General features: G+C 38.7%; 1 protein-coding gene across 1 annotated transcript in view; it reads left to right on the forward strand.

The window, feature by feature from the left end:
- LOC105947969 (dual specificity protein phosphatase 13) overlaps positions 1 to 21,694 on the forward strand; it is a 29,509-nt gene extending 7,815 nt beyond the window's left edge. The window contains exons 2-4 of the mRNA XM_012967573.2: positions 263 to 388; positions 12,462 to 12,682; positions 19,605 to 21,694. Of these exons, the coding sequence (XP_012823027.1) occupies positions 264 to 388; positions 12,462 to 12,682; positions 19,605 to 19,828 (570 nt within the window). The 5' untranslated portion in view covers position 263 and the 3' untranslated portion in view covers positions 19,829 to 21,694. The remainder of the gene's footprint in view (positions 1 to 262; positions 389 to 12,461; positions 12,683 to 19,604) is intronic.
- Positions 21,695 to 23,153: the final 1,459 nt, after the last annotated feature.

Here is a 23,153-nt window from a genome sequence, read left to right on the forward strand (position 1 = left end):
TTGGTATACTTAAAGCTTAAACTTAAACAAAACTGAAACACAAAACTGAAATCAATAACTTTAAATATAATGTAACCACCCACACAACTTAATGTAAAATTGTTCAGAGTGCTCTGCTGAGCAATTTTTCCTTTTATTTTCACATTTAAATATTATTAAACAATTATATGTTATATAATTATATATGAATGTTATATATGTTAAAGTTAAGCAAGACTACATCCATTAGCAAATTTAAATTGTTTTTTTTTTTTTATTTCAGAATGGCAGTCCATCAATCCCACTATGAACCATTACCTGTTTCTGACCTTCAGCGCGTTCTTTGGTGCCACAGAGGATCCACTGGTCATGTCAATCAAGTGTGGCCAAGACTCTACCTCGGAGATGCGTAAGATGACAGGGAGTAATAAGATTTGACACATTTTAAAGGCAAATAAACATTTTAAAGTGAGCGAGCTAGCTTTCCATTTAATTGTTTCATAGGTTAAACTGTGAAGGGTGCTACCATAGGCAAGCCAAGGCAGTGGTTTAAGGGCTACAGACTGAGGGTTAGTTTTTGGAATAACTAACATTTACTATTCTAAAACACTTATGAAACTGGTTGTCTGCTGTACTTACACAGTGGTGTTTTGCTTAATTTCTAATTCTTCCCTTATGAAAATGGTATTTTGCTTATTTCTTAATTTTTCCCTTATCAAAAAAAAAACTTCTTTATTAATTTAAAAATTGTACTTTTACCTGTCCAACTTTCCCCAAAGATTCAAAAGCCCAGCCCCACCCAAAATCCAGCATATTTTTGTCCTTCTGATTCTTTTTTTCATCACTTTGGAAGCAAATTTTCTTTTTAGTTTTGTGAAAACATTAGGCGTTCCAATATGGTGTCCTAGGGACTAGGGCCTTGGTCCTTGGAAATCTTTAATCCACTCAAGCATATTACATCATTTGTATGAAGTCCTTAGTGCTTCACATTCTGAATCGGGTAGAGCTGGTAGGGATGGCAAGGTTCCCATCTGCCCCGTTTAAGAAACTTTTCCTCGGAAAAACTGCCCTGGGAAATGTCTCTGGTATTTGAATCTAGCACTGGTGACACTGGCGATCTGTAAGAATAAGCTATTTTGGTCTGTAGGCATTCATTTCTTAAATTACAATTCAAAGCAGAGCTTTGGCATTGAAGAATCTGAAAGAGGCTGATTTTGGACCCTGCACAGATTCTTTAGCCCCAACATTGAACATAGTATTGAGAAGCGCAAACCTACAGACTGAGGTAGAGTAGAGCTACTCAGAAAATTGGTAAGAGGGAGTGAGTACAGGATTGCAGCTTTGCAATCTGAAGGCATGTCTGTAAAATAGGGAGGAAGGTTTGTCAGGGGTGGGAACAAAAATGGGCCTGGCTTAATATTTTTGCAGCAGCACACAACTATTTTTGAAGGCTCTGAAAATCTGGTAACCTTACATTGTGGTGCTATGGCTAATATTACTTGGTTGTTTTAGATCCATGTGTACTCCCCAGCCAGCTTACAGTATATCAGGTGGCAAATTCTGGTTCCCCCACTCATGTTCCTTACCAGCCAGGCAGTGCTGTATGTGCCCCCTACACCCCTGTGATGTTTATTGTTTTGAGAGTGAGGTGGCAGTTAGTTAAGGTGCTCATTGAGGTACAGGGGAACCATTTATGGTTTTTGAAGTATCAGGGGTGGATTGCTGTCAGCCTGGTGGTGTGGGGTGAGCAAACAGCTCTATGGCCACAAGATAATTAGTTAGGGTCTGCAGTTTATGGCCTTCTTTTCTTTTTCCCAAATATTGGGGCATACTTTTTTTTTCTTTGAATGGAAGAATTTAGGGTTCAAAGCCACTTGCCATCCTCCAAAGTCTGTCTTGCTGTTGATGTAAAAGGTAAAAAAAATTACCATTAATTTGCTAGCTCAAAAGTAGAGAAGGCTGTTTTAAGATTACCTTTAAATTGTTAAAGTGCAATGTGCAAAATTTATTTTTGGATGTAAGTTGCCATGTTTTTTTAACCAGAATGCAACACGCCCCTCCCAGAATTCCAGCAGAATTGTGATCCCTAATCGGCAGTTTGAGATGTAGTGAAATTCAGGTTACATAGGGACAACTACCAGCAAAGAAAGTTAAGTTGACCTGTAGAGATAGATACCTGCTAGTTGTCTAAATCTCCTCCATTAGAAGCCTCTTAGGCAAGGTATGACCTAGGATATCTATCTCCCAGGCAATCTGTGCTGCTCTTTCTAATCCGTCCTAACTATCTTACACCTTTGAGGATTACTATGGCATAAGCTTTATTGTCACTAATACCTTTTTTATTAGGTCTCCCTGATTCACTAAGAGCTGGTTCCCTTAGGACACAGTTTCTTTACTGGGATAATATGCTCCAGGCTTTCCAGTCCAAAAAGGAAGAGGAATGAGTTCCTTCCCATTTCATTAACTAAGGACATGAACTTGTCATAACACCCTTGGGCCAATAGACGATACTTCCCTTCCAAAGGACATAGGTATCACTAACCAGGACTTCCTGGGCCAATAAGGGAATTTAACCCACGAGTTCCTATATTGTGTATTATATACTTGTATGTGTGGTATACATTTGCTTAAATGCAGTGGCAAATACTGGTGTAAATACAACACTCAAGCTTCATCTACCCATTATATACTTGCTTAAATACAGAAGCTATTACTGGCTTAAATTGTTAATACATTTGCTTAAATGCAGTAGCTAATACTGGTTTTAATACACCAGTCGGTGTATATATCTAGTGCACACTTGCTTAAATGCAGCAGCCAATTCCTGATTAGCGGGTGGGTGTTTTTGGAGTATGCAACAGTTATCAACCATGCTGTGTTAACAAATGCTAAGCATGTTTACATGCATCATGGGTAGCCTATGCTTAAAGGAATGTTCTCCTTCAGACAATAGTCTGAATTTGAAGAGCCCGTGTCAGAAGAAACATTTTTTTCTTTATTATTTGAGGCTACAGACAATATAAACTGAGGATCAGCGCTGCTAAAACTCTCTCTGCTCTGTTCTCCGCTCTCTCTTGGGGATGGATTACCAACACCAATTAGCAGACTACCCTAACATGACCTGGTGCTGTCTTCTCTCTCCTTCTTTATTTACATTTCATTGATCTGATTGTCTAAATCTTGCCAGCCAATGGTATCAAAAATATGCAAATGAATCAGGAGATGGTAAGCATGCACAGTGCCAGTGTGAACTTTCTTATTCAGCAGTCCTGGTTGGAAATCCATTACAAAGAGATCAGAGAAGTTAAGAGTTTTAGCAGCATTGATCCACAGCTTATATGGTCTGTAGCTTCAAAACTAAACATTCAAAATAATAAGATGATTTAATTTTTTTTTTCATGGGGCTGTTCAAATTCCGACTACTGTCTGCAGGTGAACATCCCCTTTAAGCTTGCTTTCAGGGGCATATTTCTGCTATTATCATTTGACATGTAGGTCCTTTAAGTCTATACAAATCAGTTGTGGCTGGAGGTCACGGGTATATGGTAATGAGAGCTAGTTTCAGAATTTATCTTTGAGTTATACCCCTGGATGCCTGGCTGGCATACCATTCCCCCTTTTTTCCCCAGAAATTACCTGATTTCGGACTCCCTCCCCAATCTTCCATCACTATAGGTCATTCCACTGGTTTTCTGATTTCTCCAGACAAAATTCAATGTGCACATGTACAGAAGCATTTCATTGGCATCTTTTTCCGCCTATTTTCCCAAGGAGTTACCTGATTTTGGACTCCCTCCTCCAGTCTTCCATCGCTATAGGTCATTCCACTGGTTTTCTGATTCTCCAGACAAAATTCAACATGCGCATCCACAGAAGCATTCAGTGGCATCAGAGGAGTCTCTGCGCTGTGCTTGACCCATTTTTGAATGACAAAGATGTGGATAGTATCCACCTGAATTAGTAGAGTTTGCAGCACTCCCATTTCTTTATAATAAAACCATCTTTTTCAAGCTGACAAAGTATTATTTTAAACACTCAGAGCTTATATACCTTATATAACATTGCCCTCTAACGGATAAAAACACCCTGGATGAAATGATGAATACATTTTTTAACAGGAAATCCAAGGAAGGTCCTAAAAAGTAACAGACTGGCATTTGTTAGTGGTTATAATAGTCTATCTAGACAGATTGGTAAGAAAGTCTATAAACATTGGGCTATTTGAAAGTTGAATGTTCTGGGGTGGCAGCATTCCAGAGAGCACCACTGATTTAATATAAAAAAGCACAATCTTTGAGAGATAGATTAGTGATAGATTGATTTGTGCCGGGGAGAACGTTACGGTAGGGCACATTATGTAGTACAAAAATGGTACTTTCCCTTGTCTTGTAGACCTTCCAACAGCTATGTAAAAGGGGATATAGTGTACCATCCACATAAGGGTTCTGTGATTAAAATAAAAGGATATCATACATGCTTATCAATTCATGTTGTGTATGTGATAAAATGCTCATGTGGGCTTATGTATGTAGACCAGACTAAAAGACAAGTGAAGTACAGAATCAGAGAACATAATTAAGATATATGAAGGAATGCAAAGCCCAGTAGCAAGTCATTTTGTAGAAGCAGGTCACATGGTAGCACAGTTAAAGAAGAACTAAACCCCCCTTAGGCAAAAGACCCCATAGACTGCCCTCAATTGGCCACCTCCCTAGCTCCTTTCCCACAGTGTCTATTAGATGCAAAAGTATTCCTGTCTGGAAAGTTAACCTACAGATGCATAAGAGTGCAGCATACTTCACAGACGCCATCTTCTAGGTCTTCAGATTTTGTTTGGCAAGTTCAACAACACTGAGCTTTCTGGCTTTCCTGGACTAGCTCCAACTTGGCATGTACCAGAAAGCTCTGTCCATTGGCAAAGGGAAAGAAGAGGATCCGAAGATCCAAAAGATGGCGCCTATGAACGCAGCTGCTTTCTAAACAAAGACACTTTTCTACCTAATAGACGCTATAGGAAGGGAGCAGGGCAACTGAGGGCAGTCTATTGGGCCTTTTATCCACAGAAGGGTTTAGTTCTACTTTAAGATTTCAAGTATTACAACAGATTCCAAAACCTAGAAGAGGTGGGGATTTGGTTACACAGTTATTTAAATGTGAAGCAGGATAGATAAGGAGATTAGGGACTTAAATGCCTGGGGACCTGAACAAAAAGTATGAATTAAGTCAACTGATATAGTTTTGGCTTTGGTTGGTTTTACTGGATTTTAATTCTTGTTTTTATTCTTAGTGCCCACCAAAGAGTCTTCTGACACAAGTGGAGTAATAAAGCCAAGTAGGGCCCTCTTTTACTGTAAATTATGAAGTTATATGTAAAGTGCTGTACTAAGAGGATTAGTAGAACCCTGGTATATGTATTTTCAATATATTATGTTCAATTGTGTAATAACCACTAGAGGGCATTGTTATATAAAGTATATAAGGAAGCTGTGAGTGTTTACAACAATAACGTGTCAGATTGAAAAAAAGAACCAGAAGGTCTGAAACCTTGCTGTGCCATAAGTGAAATAAAGGTACTTTTGATTATAACAGAATGGGTGTGCTGCAATCTCTACTAATTTGAGTCATGAGGTATGCTGCATTCACTCTTTTAAAAAGGAGTAATTAACCTAACTTATACAGTTAGGTCCATAATATTTGGACAGAGACAACTTTTTTCTAATTTTGGTTCTGTACATTACCGCAATGAATTTTAAATAAACCAACTCAGATGCAGTTGAAGTGCAGACTTTAAGCTTTAATTCAGTGAACAAAACTATTGCATAAAAATGTAAGGCCACTAAAGCATTTTTTTCAACAGAATCCCTTCATTTCAAGGGCTCAAAAATAATTGGACAATTGACTCAAAGGCTATTTCATGGGCAGGTGTTGGCAAGTCCGTTGTTATGTCATTATCAATTAAGCAGATACCACACCTCAAATCTACTCCAGGCCTTTTGTTTGCAAGTGGAAGATTTTGCTGTGAACAGACAACATGCAGTCAAAGGAGCTCTTCATGCAGGTGAAAGAAGCCATCCTTAAGCTGCGAAAACAGAAAAAACTCATCCGAGAAATTGCTACAATATTAGGATTGGCAAAATCTACAGTTTTGTACATCCTGAGAAAGAAAGCAAGCACTGGTGAACTCAAACGCAACGCAAAAAGACCTGGACGTCCACGGAAAACAACAGTGGTGGATGATCATAGAATCATTTCCACAGTGAAGAGAAACCTCTTCACAGCAGCCAACCAAGTGAACAACACTCTCCAGGGGGTAGGCATATCGATATCCAAGTCTACCATATAGAGAAGACTGCATGAAAGTAAATACAGAGGGTGCATTGCAAGGGGCAAGCTTCTTATACGCCACAAGAATATAAAGGCTAGATTGGACTTTGCTAAAGAACATCTAAAAAAACCAGCACATTTCTGGAAAAACATTCTTTGAACAGATGAAAACAAGATCAACCTATACCAGAATGATGGCAAGGAAAAAGTATGGAGAAGGCGTGGAACAGCTCATTATCCAAAGCATACCACATCATCTGTAAAACACGGTGGAGGCAGTGTGATACCCCTGTAAGTAGCAGTACTGGTAGCAGAACACCTGCAAGAAAATATATAACAGAGGAAAGAAACATACAGTCAAAGATACTTCTGGTACATGACTTGAATACAATATTCTAAATAGCATCTTTCTCTGGGCATGTATTTATTATATGATTTTCGATAAGTAGCGGGAGTAAGTAGGTTAGTGAGAGTGCCAGGCTGGTTCTATACTCACTTCATTACTTTTGTGTGAACTCTTCTTTTAACAAGGATTATTGATTTTTCTCTTCCTCTGGTTATTCATACTTTTTGTTCCTCTCCTATTTTATTTTATTTTATGTGATAATTCTGGAGTTCACAGATTCTGTACCTGAAATTTCTCTTTATGTTCTCCTTTGGAGGTTTTGATTCTCTTTGTGTTTTTCTGGAATGTAAGGTTACATTTTGCGATACTTCTGTTTTTGAAATGTTGGTATGTCCCAGTCAATGCTGAAATGGAGTTGCACAGGGAAAAAGAAAAACGCTATCATATTTATCATAATTTTCATTTCCTGGACATCTCCATGTTCCTTTTCCGGTAATTTTCTTAAAGGTTGTCACCCTGCATTGGTGGTGGGGTTGGGTTTTTAAACCTTTGTTAGGGTGATTCTAGTGGAAGCAATGAGGCAAGGACATACACCAGCAATTGCTTACAAGACGTTGTCAAGGGAACAAAAATCAAAGTAATTATGATATAATTTTCCTTTGAGTCATCTATTAAGCTGTTAATATTAATTGACTTAATAATTAATTAATTTAATTAATTAATATTAATATGAATAAAAAAACCTACTGCTATAGTAAGATGCTGCATGCTGTATACAGCTACAGTTAAAAATTTGCAATAGTGAAGCACATCCTGGTATACTGGGCGCCAAATTATGTATGTATGTATGTATATCTTTATTTATAAAGCTCTACTTATGTACACAGCGCTGTACAGTAGAATACATTAATACAAACAGAGTGTTAATAAGATAATAATAGATAAATACAAAGTATAACAATAAATACAAGATAAATACAGCTGCAATAAGTTAAGAGTCGAGGACACAAGAGGATGGAGGTCCCTGCCCTGCTTACAATCTTACTCCCACCCTTACTTTTGCACGGTAACCCTGGAAGTCAGTGGGAATCACAAGAGGTAGTTCAGAGGTTAATTTTTTTATGTCAGCAGCATACAAATCTAAAGACTGATATAAAAGCTTGTTTTGTAAATTAAAATTTAACATCTCACGGAAATGAGAAACTTTCTAAAAACAAGCCTAGAAGGGTTAATCATCAAGGGGCTGGACTTGTTAATGGGGCAGATTTATCAAGGTGTGAAATTAGAGCTTACACAAGTAAAATTCCTCCGCTCCCTATTTATTTCTATGAGATTTTTAGAGACATATTTATCAATGGGTGAAAGTTAGGTAGAGCTCACCATGTGATAAATATGCCTCTAAAAATTCCATAGAAACCATTAGAAAACAGTGGTAAGCTCACACGTTGATAATTCTAACCCTAAAAGTAGGAAGGGGGAGCTGCTTCTTTTTGCAGGTTAGAGGTTCCCCTATATGTTTTGTATTGGTCAGGGGTGTGCTTCGTCTTTAAAAGGGGAGTCACCATGTGGTTTTGTCTCTTTGGACCCTATTTGCTGGAAAGAGTAGTCCGTGCTGAAGAGCCTGATGTTGAAGGTCTAATTAGGAGAAGTGAAAAGTAAGGTTATGTTATTGCTGTAAAAGTGAGAGTTAGGCTCAGGTAGTCAGAGGCTCCAGCAAGGAGGGCAGAATAGTTTATACCCCAGGGTGTCACTCCCCATTGTTTGTCCTCAAGCTGCCATATTCATGGACAGATGTATCTGCTGAGCACTAAGAGCACCACTGTCAGTAACCCTTCTAGCTGTGAACTAGTTCACAGAACAGTACGTAAGCACTATTGCTGGTTGTAACATCAAATAGACTATTTTATGATTCAGCATAAACTGTCAATTATTGTACCACTGGAGCCCAAGTTAGTGAAAGGCCTCAGAGCCATTAACCCTACATCCTAAATCAAAGGCCCACCTGAAAGACAAAGCCCCATGTAATGCTTGCACTGTTAGGGAGTGGAAAGTGAAAAGCATCTTCTGTTGAAATGTAATACACAGTATAACACTGCATCTTGAATAACATTACATATATTGTTTATAAATTCTGTATTGTATCTAAATAATCAAGTTAATCTTCACTATTCACCTTGGAGCAATTTGTCTCTCTTCATGAGGAAGTCAGAGTAAGATTGTGACTGAAAGATAGAGATGTAGCGAACCTCACAAAAAAAGTTCGCGAACCCGTTCGCGAACTTCTGCCAAAAAGTGCGAACTTTTGCGGACTTTGCGAACCCCATAGACTTCAATGGGAAGGCGAACTTTAAAAACTAGAAAAGCCATTTCTGGCCAGAAAACTGATTTTAAAGTTGTTTAAAGGGTGCCACGACCTGGACAGTGACATGCAGGAGGGGGATCAAGGGCAAAAATGTCTCTGAAAAATACGTTGTTGACACAGCGTTGCATTTTGTGCTGTAAAGGGCAGAAATCACACTACATTTCTAAACTTGTGTAATAAACTGCTTTAAAATGTCCGGCGTCTACATGCCAATCAAGTCGTGTAAAGGTTACAGCCGGTTCACACGCAAAGACAAAACGCCGCAGTAGTGGATACGGAATATATTATTGCTGGTGGAAAAACATCGCTCAGCGACAGCAAACAGCACTGGACACATTAAAGAACAGTAACTTAAATTCCTGGTTGGTGCTGGGGGTGAACTACTAGGAGCAGCACACCAGTCCCCAACACAGCTAGACTAATAGCACTGGGCTCTATAAATTACAGTAGCAAACACACACAGACGGAGCTGCAGTACACAATGAAAAGAAGAGTAACAGTAATCAGAAAATAAAAGCAGTCCTTACAAGGACTATTGGGTTACAGCAGATGAGATCAGCAGGACAGCTGTCCCCAGCAGCTACATACAGAGCAGTAGAAAGTAGATTACTAGTCAGCAAAGCTACCTAAACTGTCCCTCAAACCCCTGCACAGCTCTCTCCCTATGCTAACTCATCAAGCACACACAGGCAGAATGTAAAATGGCTGCTGGGCTTCGGTTTATATATGGAAGGGAGTGGTCCGGGGGTGGTCCAGGAGGGAGAGCTGCCTGATTGGCTGCCATGTATCTGCTGGCTCTGGGGTGAGAGGTCAAAATTTGGCTCCAGCTAAGGCGAACCCAAAATTGCGAACTTTGCTAAAAGTTCGCGAACTTGCGAACACCCGATTTTCGTGCGAATTAGTTCTCCGGCGAACAGTTCGCTACATCTCTACTGAAAGATCTACTAAGAATTTTGGAGGAATGCCTTTGCCTAGAAGATGTATTTGCACTAATGCGAAGCTAGCTAGTGCAAATCCTTCATGTAGAGAGTAAGGATTTGTGTTATAGACAACTATTTTAAAATAATGAAATAAAATAATGAAATGTATTGCTTATTTTAGGTAAAGGAACCCTCCTTACTGACATATGAGACCTAACTGTTAATTGAAATCTGACTGAGCAATCTGTCTCTCTTTATACAGGAGTCAGAGGGGAATAAAGAAGATAAACTTGGTTCCTTCAGAAACAGTATAGAAATTCTAATTAATTATATTTAGAAAGTTTCTTATTTCCATGAGATAAAGCTTATATAAAATTTAGATTTTTGCAATAGCCCCTATAATGTTACCCTCTTATCCCCCCAAGTTCTGTGCATGTGTGTCAGATTTAAGCAATTTTTCCATGCACTTCATTTTTGCATAAATTTCAGTCAAATTATATAAACACACTTTACACACAATTTTAAACAGTGCTCCTAGAGCTTTTACAGTTAAAAGTTACACCAAGCAGGAGTACTGGTATTAGAACACTGAATATTTAAATTTAAACCAAATATTACACTTTTTGTGTTAATTTGTGTATATATACACAAATTAATACAAAAAGTGTAACATTTGGTTTAAATTTAAAACTGAATATTCAGTGTTCAGAAGCAAAGGGGCCCATTTACTTACTCACGAACCGGCCGAATGCGTCCGATTGCGTTTTTTTCGTAATGATCGGTATTTGGCGATTTTTTTCGGAAAATTTTCGCGACTTTTTCGTTACCAATACGATTTGCGCGAAAAAACGCGAGTTTTTCGTAGCCGTTACGATGCGCTCGGATTTTGTCGCAACTTTTTCGTAGCCTTCGTGCCAAGTACGAAAGATTCGGATTCATTCAAGCTTCAGTATGGTGAATTTACTTGGGCCAGGTTGGAGCTGCAGGATGCCATTGAGTCCTATGGGAGGCTTCCAAAATCATGCTAAGTCTGAAAGTTTCGCCTGCCGCTTACGAGCGCTCAATACAAAAAAGTTGCGACAAGATACGAGCGAATCGTAATGGCTATGAAAAACTTGCGTTTTTTCGCGCAAATCGTATTGGTAACGAAAAAGTCGCGACAATTTCCGAAAAAGTCGAAAAAATCACAGAGAAAATACAAAAAAGTCGCAAAATGTTCGTTTTCCAATCGGATTTTTCCAATTCGGATTTGAATTCGTGTCTTAGTAAATGTGCCCCTAATTGTGTGTCCTGAAGACGGCTTGAGTCTAAGCCAAACATTGAATTAAACAACATTTTTTTGCTTCATACAAGTCCTGTGAGTGCAGGTGCAGTTTGTTTGTGCTTAATATATATATATATATATATATAGGGAAAAAAACGGAAGCCGCACTCACAGGACTTATGAAAAACTAAAAGTTTACTTTATTGCCAGTTTTATAAATATTTCCCATAACCTCTTTTTTATGACAACCACATTTTTCTTTTCATAAGGTATTCATACACAGCAAGATTTCAGCCTTACTGTGGCATATTTCAGAATGATCCAATCCAAGTGTAAAATCCTGGCACATTTTATGGTGGACAAAGGATTTTATTAATATTTCACTATGATCTTGTAAAACAGCTTGGTTAAAACATTTTAAACAGAAAACTATGAAATCGGTCAATCTCAGGGCTCATTTATTCACTCCTGATATATTGATTGCAAGTGCAAAAGCCGCATTTAGCCTTCCTTCCAAGAACATATAGATGGACTTGGACAACTATTTATACTTTAAAAGTGTAACTATTTCGAAATAACTGCATTTGTATTGCAATATTTTATTGAGGTAAAGATTACATTTCAATTCATTTAGCAGTGAATACATTTGCCATTTACATTCTACTGCATTTATAAACTACAACAGTTTGCATGTTGCATCTAATCTATTACTAATTAAGCATTAAAAGAATGCTTATGAAGGCCTATTGCACACATTTTTACTGCTGGCATATTTCAGCTAGAGGAAACACCCAATAGCACTCCACGTAGTCTGTCTTTAATATTCAAAGGGTCTATGCAAAACAAATTTTGAATGTTTCCTAATAGACTTAAGGTATGGTGATTCCTTATCCAGAAAATCCCAAGTCCAGGCATTCTGGATAGTAGATCCTATAACTGTACTTCAAGAATCCTCCAATAATTGAACAGCACAGTCAGCATATTCATTAACATCGGAGACAAACATCACTGGTGATGTTTCCCATAGCAACCAATTAGCAATTAGATTTGGTCACCAACAAAAGAAAAGATTTGATTGGTTACTATGGGCAATATCACCGGTAAAGTTTGTCTACAATGTTAATAAATATGCCCCTCAGTGTACAGAAAAGCAGAATAGAAAGTGGAGAAAAAAACCTGTGATGGCTGACTTTGTTTGGATCAACATTAAAAAATGGTTTAAATAATCTCTTTAACCATAATCTGTGCAACATATTCTTTGCTCAGGTTTACAGCTAGAGATAAAGCTGCTCTGCGTGCATTAGGTATCACTCATGTTCTGAACGCTGCCTCTGGGAAGTATCAAATCAACACTGGACCAGAATTTTACAGAGACCTCAACATTGATTACTATGGGATAGAAGCATTTGATGACCCAAATTTTGATTTGAGTGTCTACTTTCATCCAGCAGCACACTTTATAAAAGCAGGTCTACAATCTGCCAAAGGTAAATCAATTTGTTACAATAATCCTATAAAGCACTAGCTGATTGCACTGTATGTTCTAACAAATAATTACATAACTGGCTGCTGATATGGGGGTATCCTGTGGAGCACAATTTAATAAACAAGACTGGGGTTTAATGTGTAAAATACTTGACAGATTTGTATAGTAATTGTAACCCTTTCTTGGCACACTCTGCAGAAATAGTGTTACATTCACTTCTCTGGGCTGTATTTACTTGCTTAGTTCAGAAGATCTCTGATTTTTCCTGCATAAGGATACCGGGAACTGGGATTTACATCGCAGTGCCTCCACTTAGTGGACACTCAGGGGGATTCCACTAGCAAAATAATCACACACAGTTGTGCAGTAAAGATAAACTTTATATAACAGTTGAAATAAAGCCATAACTGTAGGATGCAAATACCATAACCTTGCTATGGAAAACCTGTGTGGTTTTAGCCAACTACTGGCTCAGTCTCTCCCAGAACGCAGTCCCACACTCCCCTCCTGGAGTAAACACCCTTGTTCAGTTAAAGGACATGTAAAGCCTACATTTGCCTACAATGTATATCTGTTGGGCACGTCTCCCCAACCCAAATGGCATAATTTGTACTGCATATATTCCCTCTGCTTGCTAGCACCATCACATTTTCCTATAGCAGCTTTCAACCAGTGGCCATTTTTCCTCTGATACATAATTGGACACATTTAAATCTGCAAACAGAATACACACACACAGACCCTTATTCAGCATACATTTCATCAAGAATACAGCCTCACACAGGCACAACTGTCTCATAAAAGTTCTGCTTTGTTTGAGCTGAGCTCAGGAGAGTTGTTGGGAGAAAAAAATTGAAGCAGGCAGCTAGAGCTGAGTTTCTATGGGAACCAGCAATGCCATCTCTTCACTGGCTGCTAGACTGGGAGGTGTGTTTAGTAATCTGATCTAAGAACAACTGAGCATGGCCACAAGCCAACAACCAAAGCAAATTCCCGAGGGAGGGGGGCGAGTGGGTTACAGGAGTAGAAGGAAATCTAAGTGATTAAGGGGATGTTGCAGTCTTACTATTAACCTCTGGACAACCAGAGTGGCAGGTATTGAAATATTTCAAAGAGGCTGTTCACTGATTAAATTTTTGTGTGTGGGGTTTACATGTCCTTTAAGTCCTGACCAAGTCCCTTCCACAGAGCTCTTTAGTTTCCCCAGGCACACAATCAACACCTGTCCTCACACAGGGGACACACACCGGAGATTACCAGTCACCAGCAGCAGAGTCTGAAACTCAAATTCCAGACAAAGTACAGTTGCTGGGAAATCACTCATGGTTCAGGTGTCTCTATCTCTCTCTCTATCTCTCAAGTGCTGGCAAAACAACACGGGCTCCCTTTATAAACTGATGGACCCTCCCCTGATTTTTGGCTCCAAACTTAGGCACACCTCCTCTCTCCCAACAGTGCACTGGGGCATCCAGCCAATTGTGGGCGCCCACCTTATTTACTATGCATGTGCATAATTAGCAAGACTCCCCGCTCCCTCCCAGTGAGGGCGGGAGCCCCAGTAGTCCCTGCACCCCCAGTCCGACCCTGAATGTTACTCAACAATAAGTGTGCTGCTATTCATACTCTAGTCCAATGTTTATGTGAAAATAAGACTTTCTCCATAATTATTCTTAGAATTTGCATTATATCTATTGTGCCACAGTGCTTGGGCATATATATGCCTATGAATAAGTGTTGTTAAGACATAAAATATGTAAAGTTTGTGGGGTTTGTATATTTTTATATGATGACTTACATACAGTATATTTTTTTAATTTTCAGAGGTGTGGGATTATTTCTGGCTTTTTTTTTAATTGTCAAAAAGGTATTGGGTTGTGTAAGCAAGGTGGGGAGTCATGCTGGAGATAGTTGGTGTATGTGTGCCAACCTGTCTTGTTGTAAGAGAGCTTTTAGGGTACTTAACCCTGTTTTTGGTCTGTACTGCTTGGCTTTAGCTTGATATGGGATGGGTGGCTAATAAGCATACTGGGGGGAAATTGGGTAGTCTTGTTATATAGTCAGAACTTTCTTCCCTTGCTGCAGGGAGACAGTGCCTGTATACAAGCCTTTCATATTAGGTGCAACTGCAACTCTCAGTCTCCTTTGGCGATTCAGTAGAGTAAATTACTAAGTCTCTACCAATTGACTATTATTAAGTTTTATTTTTATTGCCACTGGGTAATACCTCCAAACTGTCCTGATTTTCACAGGACAGTCCCTCTATTAACATCTCAGCCCCCAGTCCCGGATTCTTACTGAAAAGTCCCTCATTTCCCTTTTATCTCCTCACTGAACACTAAAAAAGATACAAACTTAATTAAAAAGTAGCTTTTGGCAGAGAGCCCAGAAATATTGACAAGCTATACCTGCTTGTGTCACACGTAGTGTATGGCGCATATTTTCAGCAAGTTGAAAAACACTTGCCGAGAATATGCACCATACGCATAAAACTCCCCCTACCTGTTCCTTCACCTAGGAGAGAAAATGGACCACCTTGGGACCTTAATCTCAGGTTATGCCATTAACAAAGCTATTATGGTGGCAGTACAAGGAACCACTGATTTGAACTACAAGGCTTACCCATACCAAATAATCTCTGATTGTGTGACACAACTCCTTTAGAAAAATAAAATTATGTATTGATGGGACTTTTCATTAAAACTAATATTTACTTACAGTAACAGACAACACACACTTAAAACTCCTTTATACTTTACATATCATTACAGACAGCGCTGCATAAACTACTCCACAATCCTAGGAAATACTTCTCCAAGAAGCCCCTTAACAAGTCACCACCAAAATGACTTTCCTAGCTATTCAATTTAATGGGCATAATGATATATGTTACTGCTTTTGACTTTATTCTGGAGCTTTTTATTCTGTTTCAATTTACAGAATTTTGAGACATAATCTTCAGGTGGGAGGATGCTCCATCCTAAAATTCCCCTAAAATTGGGGAATTTTTCCCCATGGATGGCGTTTGTTCTGTATGTGGTCTTGTCCACACTGTAGCCATAATGTGGCTCTCAATGTTTTACTAGTTTTAGCTCTATATGAACTCAACAGCTTGTTTGTGTTTTATTTTTTTATGTTCTTCTATTCTTCTTTTTCTTGATGTTACACTGGGTACCTTTTGTTCAACTATCTGACCAAGTATACACCAATATGACCTTGCCATGGGGACCTGTGTGATATCATCCTTACTATACGTTTCTTTTGTCCTGACATGATGATTGCATTCCTCACACATAACATCAAAATATTTAATAGATACCAGAAACTTTCAATGGCCTTCCACTCCTAGAAACCTTTAGGGACACAAGTACTTTTTTTCAAAAGACACATGTCTCCTGATCTTTAATACATACATATTTTCATCGGATGTTTCCACATGCTTTTTTAGCCACCACGGAAAACAAACAGGAAAGGGTTGGGATTTTTTTTTTTGGGGATTAACAAATGTAAACTGCATAAATGTGTACCTGACCCACAAGGTCATTTCATAATAATTAGCTAAAGTTACAGAAATGATAGATCATATGGTATTTTTTACATTCTGTTGTCCCTGCTTGACACATACTTAGGAAAAGCTATACACAATAGGCATTAAACTATTCAGTGGATCCCTGGCATTCATATATTTAGGATATTTTATCTTGGTCCCTAATTCTGGGGCAATTTTCAGACTTTGCCATTCCATTTTTAGTAAAGCTTTGCAGTTTGATAGTTTGGTGTAGAAACGAAATGCAGCTTCAATCATCACACCAGACAGCCATGGAATATCTAACTTCAGCCTTTATTCATTTCCTTTAAAACCAACAAGCCTGACGTATTTTGTGCGCATGCACACTTAGTCATAGGCATGCAATGAAGAAAAGTGCACAGTTTAAATTATCCATTAATTAGTGATATCACACAATTAAAACCAAATGAAAGGAAAAAAGGAAAACAAGAAAAGGACAAAACATATTGATACCATGGCAAACTCACTTGGAGGGAACGTAAAAGTTAACATCAAAGATAGAATTCAATTCTATATGAGTACATGTAATACATCTGTGCAACACAAAGATAAGTATCTTTAGTTGTAAGCCAAATAGCTGTAATAGTTGTAATATGGATTGACCATTGTAAGAGATAGGGGGAGAAGTTTGCCTGAAAGGGAAAGATTAGGTAACATAGACTGAGATTACTGTGCATGATAAAGCTGTGCAAAAAAAAATTGTGACTTGGTTAAGCTATTAGATCTTCCAATTCTTCAGTTTGAATTTTACATACACACATATATATGTTTATCTCTCTGGTTACAGACCCCAGTCAATGCACAAATCTGCCCTCCAGTACACTCTATGGTGAACTAAACTGAGTTTGTTTGTATGTGTCAGATTTCCGCCGTGCTTACAATATGTATATACGACTTGCCTGGGTGCAGGTGGAGCAAAATTTAGAGTTTTACCTGGTCCTTTTGTCTTTTAGTGCAGGCTTCTTAACAGGTGGCAAACACTGTGTTGGCTGCAGTTTCGTACAAACAGATACAAAATCACCTAGAGAGCACAAACAGTAACTTATGGTATTGATTCATTGCAGGTATTCAAGCACACAAATATAGAGACAGTTCTACAGAGCACAGTACGGTCTAATCTCTCTAATTATAACTTAACTTAACTGAGACAGAACACAGTGTAATTAACAAAGGCTTAGGTTTATCCCTACTTATACATCTGACTTTTTTCTCTTGTAAAGTTGATCTATTTAAGTTCATTCATAGACTAAAATCATTTTGCACAAGGCTGCAAAGTTATGGTAAAATCATGGTGTTACTAAGTTGAAAAGAAATTGTAAAGCAGACATGGTGGCAATACACCCTATTCAGGCTTTTATAGTAATTAAAAAGGCTAACAAATGGGGGAGGGGGCACAGCGATATAAACACTGTCATGCAGATCTTACTTGGGAGATTAAGAAATAAATGTTGCTTTGTGTAAGCACTAATTATCAGTTGAAATGAACATGGCGTTCCTTACTACTGAGCACCCCAAAACTCCAGTACAATATTTCCTGGCCAAAATACATGAAATTTTAGCCCACCCACTGGGAGACCTATTGTTTCAGGGTTTGGGCCTATTTTACAACCTCTTTCATAGGTTGTACATACAGGATATTATGAAAAAAAATACAATGCTTACAAGATACCACCGATTTCTTATGTAGGTTACAGGAAATTTCTCCAAATTGGTTCCTAAGTACTACTGATGTGCAGTCAATTTACACATCAATATCATATGATCACTTAGAAAGCACTATGGCGTACAATAGCCACACACTCAATATTTTTCTTATAGTGCTACTTTTTCCAGAATTGAAACAAAACTATTTCCATTTTTACAAGGCATATTATGTCCAGATCCAAAGTACAGCTAGGGAAAGCAATTTAACAGCCAGTTATGCTAATATATTTAAGGATACATTAGAACAAAAACTGATATTACAGTTTTAATGACCAGATCCACTGCTATTTTAGGTAGTTTGGAAGTCTTTAACATTTTTAGACTACATTAACTTGTAGCTACAGTAACTTGTAACTACAGTATCCACCTTGGTGTAAGGAGCCATTTATTAACACATTGTCACTGATTTATACTACAAACCCACAGAGAGAAATACTATATTGAGGCCAGAGAGCTATCACACCCCAAGTACAATGAAGACATGTATTTACTAAGTGCCAATACTCTAATAAAGACTTTTACTAAAGGGCCATGATTACCTTACATTGTGTAGAATACAGGATAAGATACTTAAGAAGAGGATAGGAAGGTAGTATTAAGTTTTATTAGCAGATGGAGCAGAGAATTTCTTTTGGCAGTCAGTACATGATCCCAAAAGTAATTGGAAAAACTGGCATTATAACATTGGCCACACACCATTTTCCTTACAAAGGGAACATTTCCAAATCCCCACCACTGTTTTCCTACAAACAGACTGGTAAATTCAGACATATGTGAGGGGGTAAGAACACAAGATTTCCCACTGTAGCAGGGGCTGTTTTATAACCTGCTGGCCCCACCCCTGGTTGGGGCTGGATGATGTCACAGAAAAAAAAAAAAACAGGGGAAAAGGTTCTCTGATCCCCTACACATACATATGAGTAACATACAGACAGTTGAACATTAGAATACAGAAGCATAAATATTCCATTACATCACATGATTGGAAAATAAGAAACCACAAGCCAGTTGGTATATATTTTTTTTATTTGTACAGGTATTGGACCCCTTATCCTGAAACCCATTATCCAGAAAGTTCCAAATTACCGAAAGGTCATCTCCCATAGGCTCTGTTTTAATACAATAATTCAAATTTTTAAAAATAATTCCCTTTTTCTCTGTAATAATAAAACAGTAACTTGTACTTGATCCCAACTAACATATAATTAATCTTTACTGGAGGTCATTTGGGATGATTGAAGCCATAAGCTTCAAATGTTTTCTATAACATGATGTTGTTTATTTCAGGAAATTGTCTAAATATGGACCTAAATAAGTTACTTTCTGTTCTCATCCGGGTCATTACATATCTATTTGCAAAACAAGAACATGGAAGCAGAAGCTATCAAAGTGATTTATATTAAACAAATACTGTGTATGTATGTGTATGTGTGTTTGATAGTATCATTTTATCATAAATAGAAAGTCTGCTTGAGGACTACACTATAATGGTAAGATAATGCTCATGATCAGACCTTACATGTTAAAGGCTGGAGATATATTTATGTACCTTTTTTTATTCTAGTTTTTTCAGTGTAAATATAGGTGACACATTTCATTCAATCAACAAACAGTTTGCAATAAGTATTTTATTATGCCATTTCTGTCCCTACAGGAAGAGTGTTTGTGCATTGTGCAATGGGAATAAGCCGTGCTGCCTCTCTTGTCCTTGCATTTCTAATGATCTCTGAGGGATTTTCTCTTCTGGATGCCCTTAGAAGTGTGAGTGAACATCGGGACATTTCACCCAACCATGGCTTCCTGGAACAGTTACGCCAACTGGATATAGAACTGGCAGGCAAGGGAAGGTCCTTGAGTAGTAGGACCAGAAATACATAATTTTCCAAGAACAGCCAAGACAGCTGTTTTGGTAAAAAAAAAAATACCCTTATAAATGGTCCTGGACAACATAGAACCTTTACTGATCTAAGAAGTAGATAATGCAAAGCAATATAGAATTACATGGTTACCTACTTTTATTTCCATTCAATAGTATCTGTAAAAAAAGCTTGTATAAGCTTGTATATTGATTGAGGCAAGACTTGCATGATTGTGATTTATTGTCCTATGGTCCTATTGTCCTATCAAAAGTAAATATGATGTGGGTCCCAAACTACATTGACAGACATTCAATCAAGGAGGTTGCATAAGCTGTATGCAAATGCAAGTTTGTCTATATGCTTTTTACTAAGGTCTGAAGATTTACTGTAATTGGTTTTTTTTTACTTGTGTGTATGTAACATAGTAACATAGTAACATAGTAAGTTGGGTTGAATAACTATTATTATTAGCTTTGAAATAAATAAACCAAAAATGGGATTAGCTTCTCCTTGAAAATGTGTGAAATAGAAAACAATGATGGGATTAATTTCCCCTTGAAAGTCTATGAAATAAAAAACAATGATGGGATTAATTTCCCCCTTGAAAGTCTATGAAATAGAAAACAATGTAGAGATTAATTTTAACAAAGGTGTCAAGGACAGGCTGTCACTGACTATTCAATGCCTCTGCTATTCTAAGCCTCCATAGGACTCAATGGTACTTGAAAGATCAAACCTGCAAACATTTTTATTTAGGGGGGGTCCAAAGGGGGCCACATTGCATTTAAACTCTGAAAACAACAACTACATTGATGCCTACGCATGGATCCTATCTTTCCTATGTACAGTCAACTTTTCATAACTTTTGCATAACCCTCTCTCTGGTGGCTCCATGCCATATTACTATTGTTCATGTCTATTATAATTTCTCATGACCGGCGGGCCCTAGGCCTAATATGTTTCTGCTGTTACCTTGCCTCTTCTCTGATGTCACCTACAACTTTGAGTGGTCAAACCTGTTCAATTGTTTCACTGTTAACTATTTCAGGGACAAATTCTTCCTCAATTGTGGTCAGGCAGAAAGCATAGGAACCCCCATTGGGTAGCAAAACTCTGTCCCTTACACATGGGTGGGTCATTCCACGCCACTTACTCCCCAAACACTGGAGGATTGTCTACACTGGATAAAATATCTGTTAACTTTAAGCTTCTCTCACTATTCTCTAACCCCAAGGGGAAATATCTCTTCATACACTGTATGCTACATACTATTGAAACAATTCTTACAAATATTTATATCCCCCCTACTCAGATAAATGTGTTATTCACTTCAACATGGTTTTAAACGAGCAATCTGAACACTGAATAAAGGGAACGGGCAACACCACTACCAACACGTTCCTCAAACAGATATTTCACTAGTGGAGGCATGGTGACATCACCATCCCTCCCAAAAGGGTACTTCACGCATAGACATGGTTTTTATATCTAAGGGTCTTCTCCCCAATATCCAGTGTAGAATACCAAACTTAGGGAATCTCTGACAAGGCCCCCCTTAAAATAGTCTGATGAGATGACATTACAATTTTAACTTGATATGGCTCAATGCCGTTGATGAAGAGGCTATCACAAATTCAATTATGGACTACTTCTCCTTTAATGACTTCTCTACTTCCCCATAGTCTGGGAAGCATTTAAAAGCCAACCTTAGATCTACCCTCCTTGCATGATTACTACAGCTCTCTCTTTACCTCTAGATGAGTGCTTTCCAGCTTCTGTGGTACCGAGGGCTGAATTTTTCTGGCGGAGGGCTGATAATGAAAGTCAGTTTTGACCATGCCCCTTTTTTAAAATGCACCCACTTCAAACCACACCCATGTTATCAAAAGAGCTTTAAAGACCCCTGCCAGGTTCTCTTTCCACAGGCAGCATACAGCAGATAGAGTATGGCACACACAGGCAGCATAGGGCATGCAGAGTATGGCACACACAGGCAGCATAAAGCAGACAGAGTATGGCACACACAGGCAGCACAAGACAGGCAGAGTATGACACACACAGGCAGCACAAGGCAGACAGAGTATGGCACACACAGGCAGCACAAGGCAGACAGAGTATGGCACACACAGGTAGCACAAGGCAGGCAGAGTATGGCACACACAGGCAGCATAAAGCAGACAGAGTATGGCACACACAGGCAGCACAAGGCAGGCAGAGTATGGCACACACAGGCAGCACAAGGCAGGCAGAGTATGGCACATACAGGCAGCACAAGGCAGACAGAGTATGGCACACACAGGCAGCACAAGGCAGACAGAGTATGGCACACACAGGCAGCACAAGGCAGGCAGAGTATGGCACACACAGGCAGCATACAGTGATACAATGCTGGCACTGCTCCAACAGTCTAAGGTGTGAACAGGTGAACAATGTGGGTGCACAATGTAGGTGCTTACAGTCTGAGGTGTGAATAATGCAGGGAGGGAACAATGCAGGAATTAAAATATGTGAAAAGTACAGGGGATTACATGTTTAGACAATACAGGGGTTTACAGACTGAATCTGATGCGTGAACCGTGCTAGTGGTGGTAAGCTGTGACAGCAGCCAGACAGGTGGGGGGCCACAGCCGGATGTGGCCTGTGGGCCACCAGACAGCTCTCTTCTAGACCTCGACCTCACCCTTTAAAGTTGAAGCTTTCCTAGCAATACTCAGTTACCTACCCTAACAGTGGAATAGGTTACCCTTCTTGAGGCTGACATCTCACCACAGGAACTGACCGAGGCCATTGATGCTTTCCCCTCTAAAAAGGCGCCGGGCCCAGATAGCCTCCCCATTGAAATCTTTAAGCACTTCCATAAAGTGATTGTCCATAAACTATGTGAGGTCTTTAATAATGCAATACAACACCAAACTCTACTTGTATCCATGTATGATGCTACCACTGTGCTTTTAAATAAACCAGGTAAAGACTCTAAACACTGTGATTCCTACTGTTTAATATCATTAATCTCAAACAATGTCAAAATACTTGCTAAAGTGCTGGCAAGGTTATACACCAGTTGATCCATGAAGATCAAACCGGCTTATGACGGGGAAATCAACAACTATAAATATTGCCAACCTTACTCTATCCCACAATAACCCAGGACAGAGGACCATAGTTGCCTTGGACATAGCCAAGGCATTTGATACAGTAAAATGGTATTACTTGTGGAACACCCTCACTAAGTTTGGCCTTGGCCCCAAATACATAAACATGGTCAAATTGTTCTACTTTGCTGCAAAGGCTGTTGTCATAGAGCCCTTTGCTCACCTTATCAGATTCCATAACAGTATCACTGG

Source organism: Xenopus tropicalis, chromosome 7 (assembly GCF_000004195.4).
Source record: "Xenopus tropicalis strain Nigerian chromosome 7, UCB_Xtro_10.0, whole genome shotgun sequence".
NCBI lineage: Eukaryota > Metazoa > Chordata > Amphibia > Anura > Pipidae > Xenopus > Xenopus tropicalis.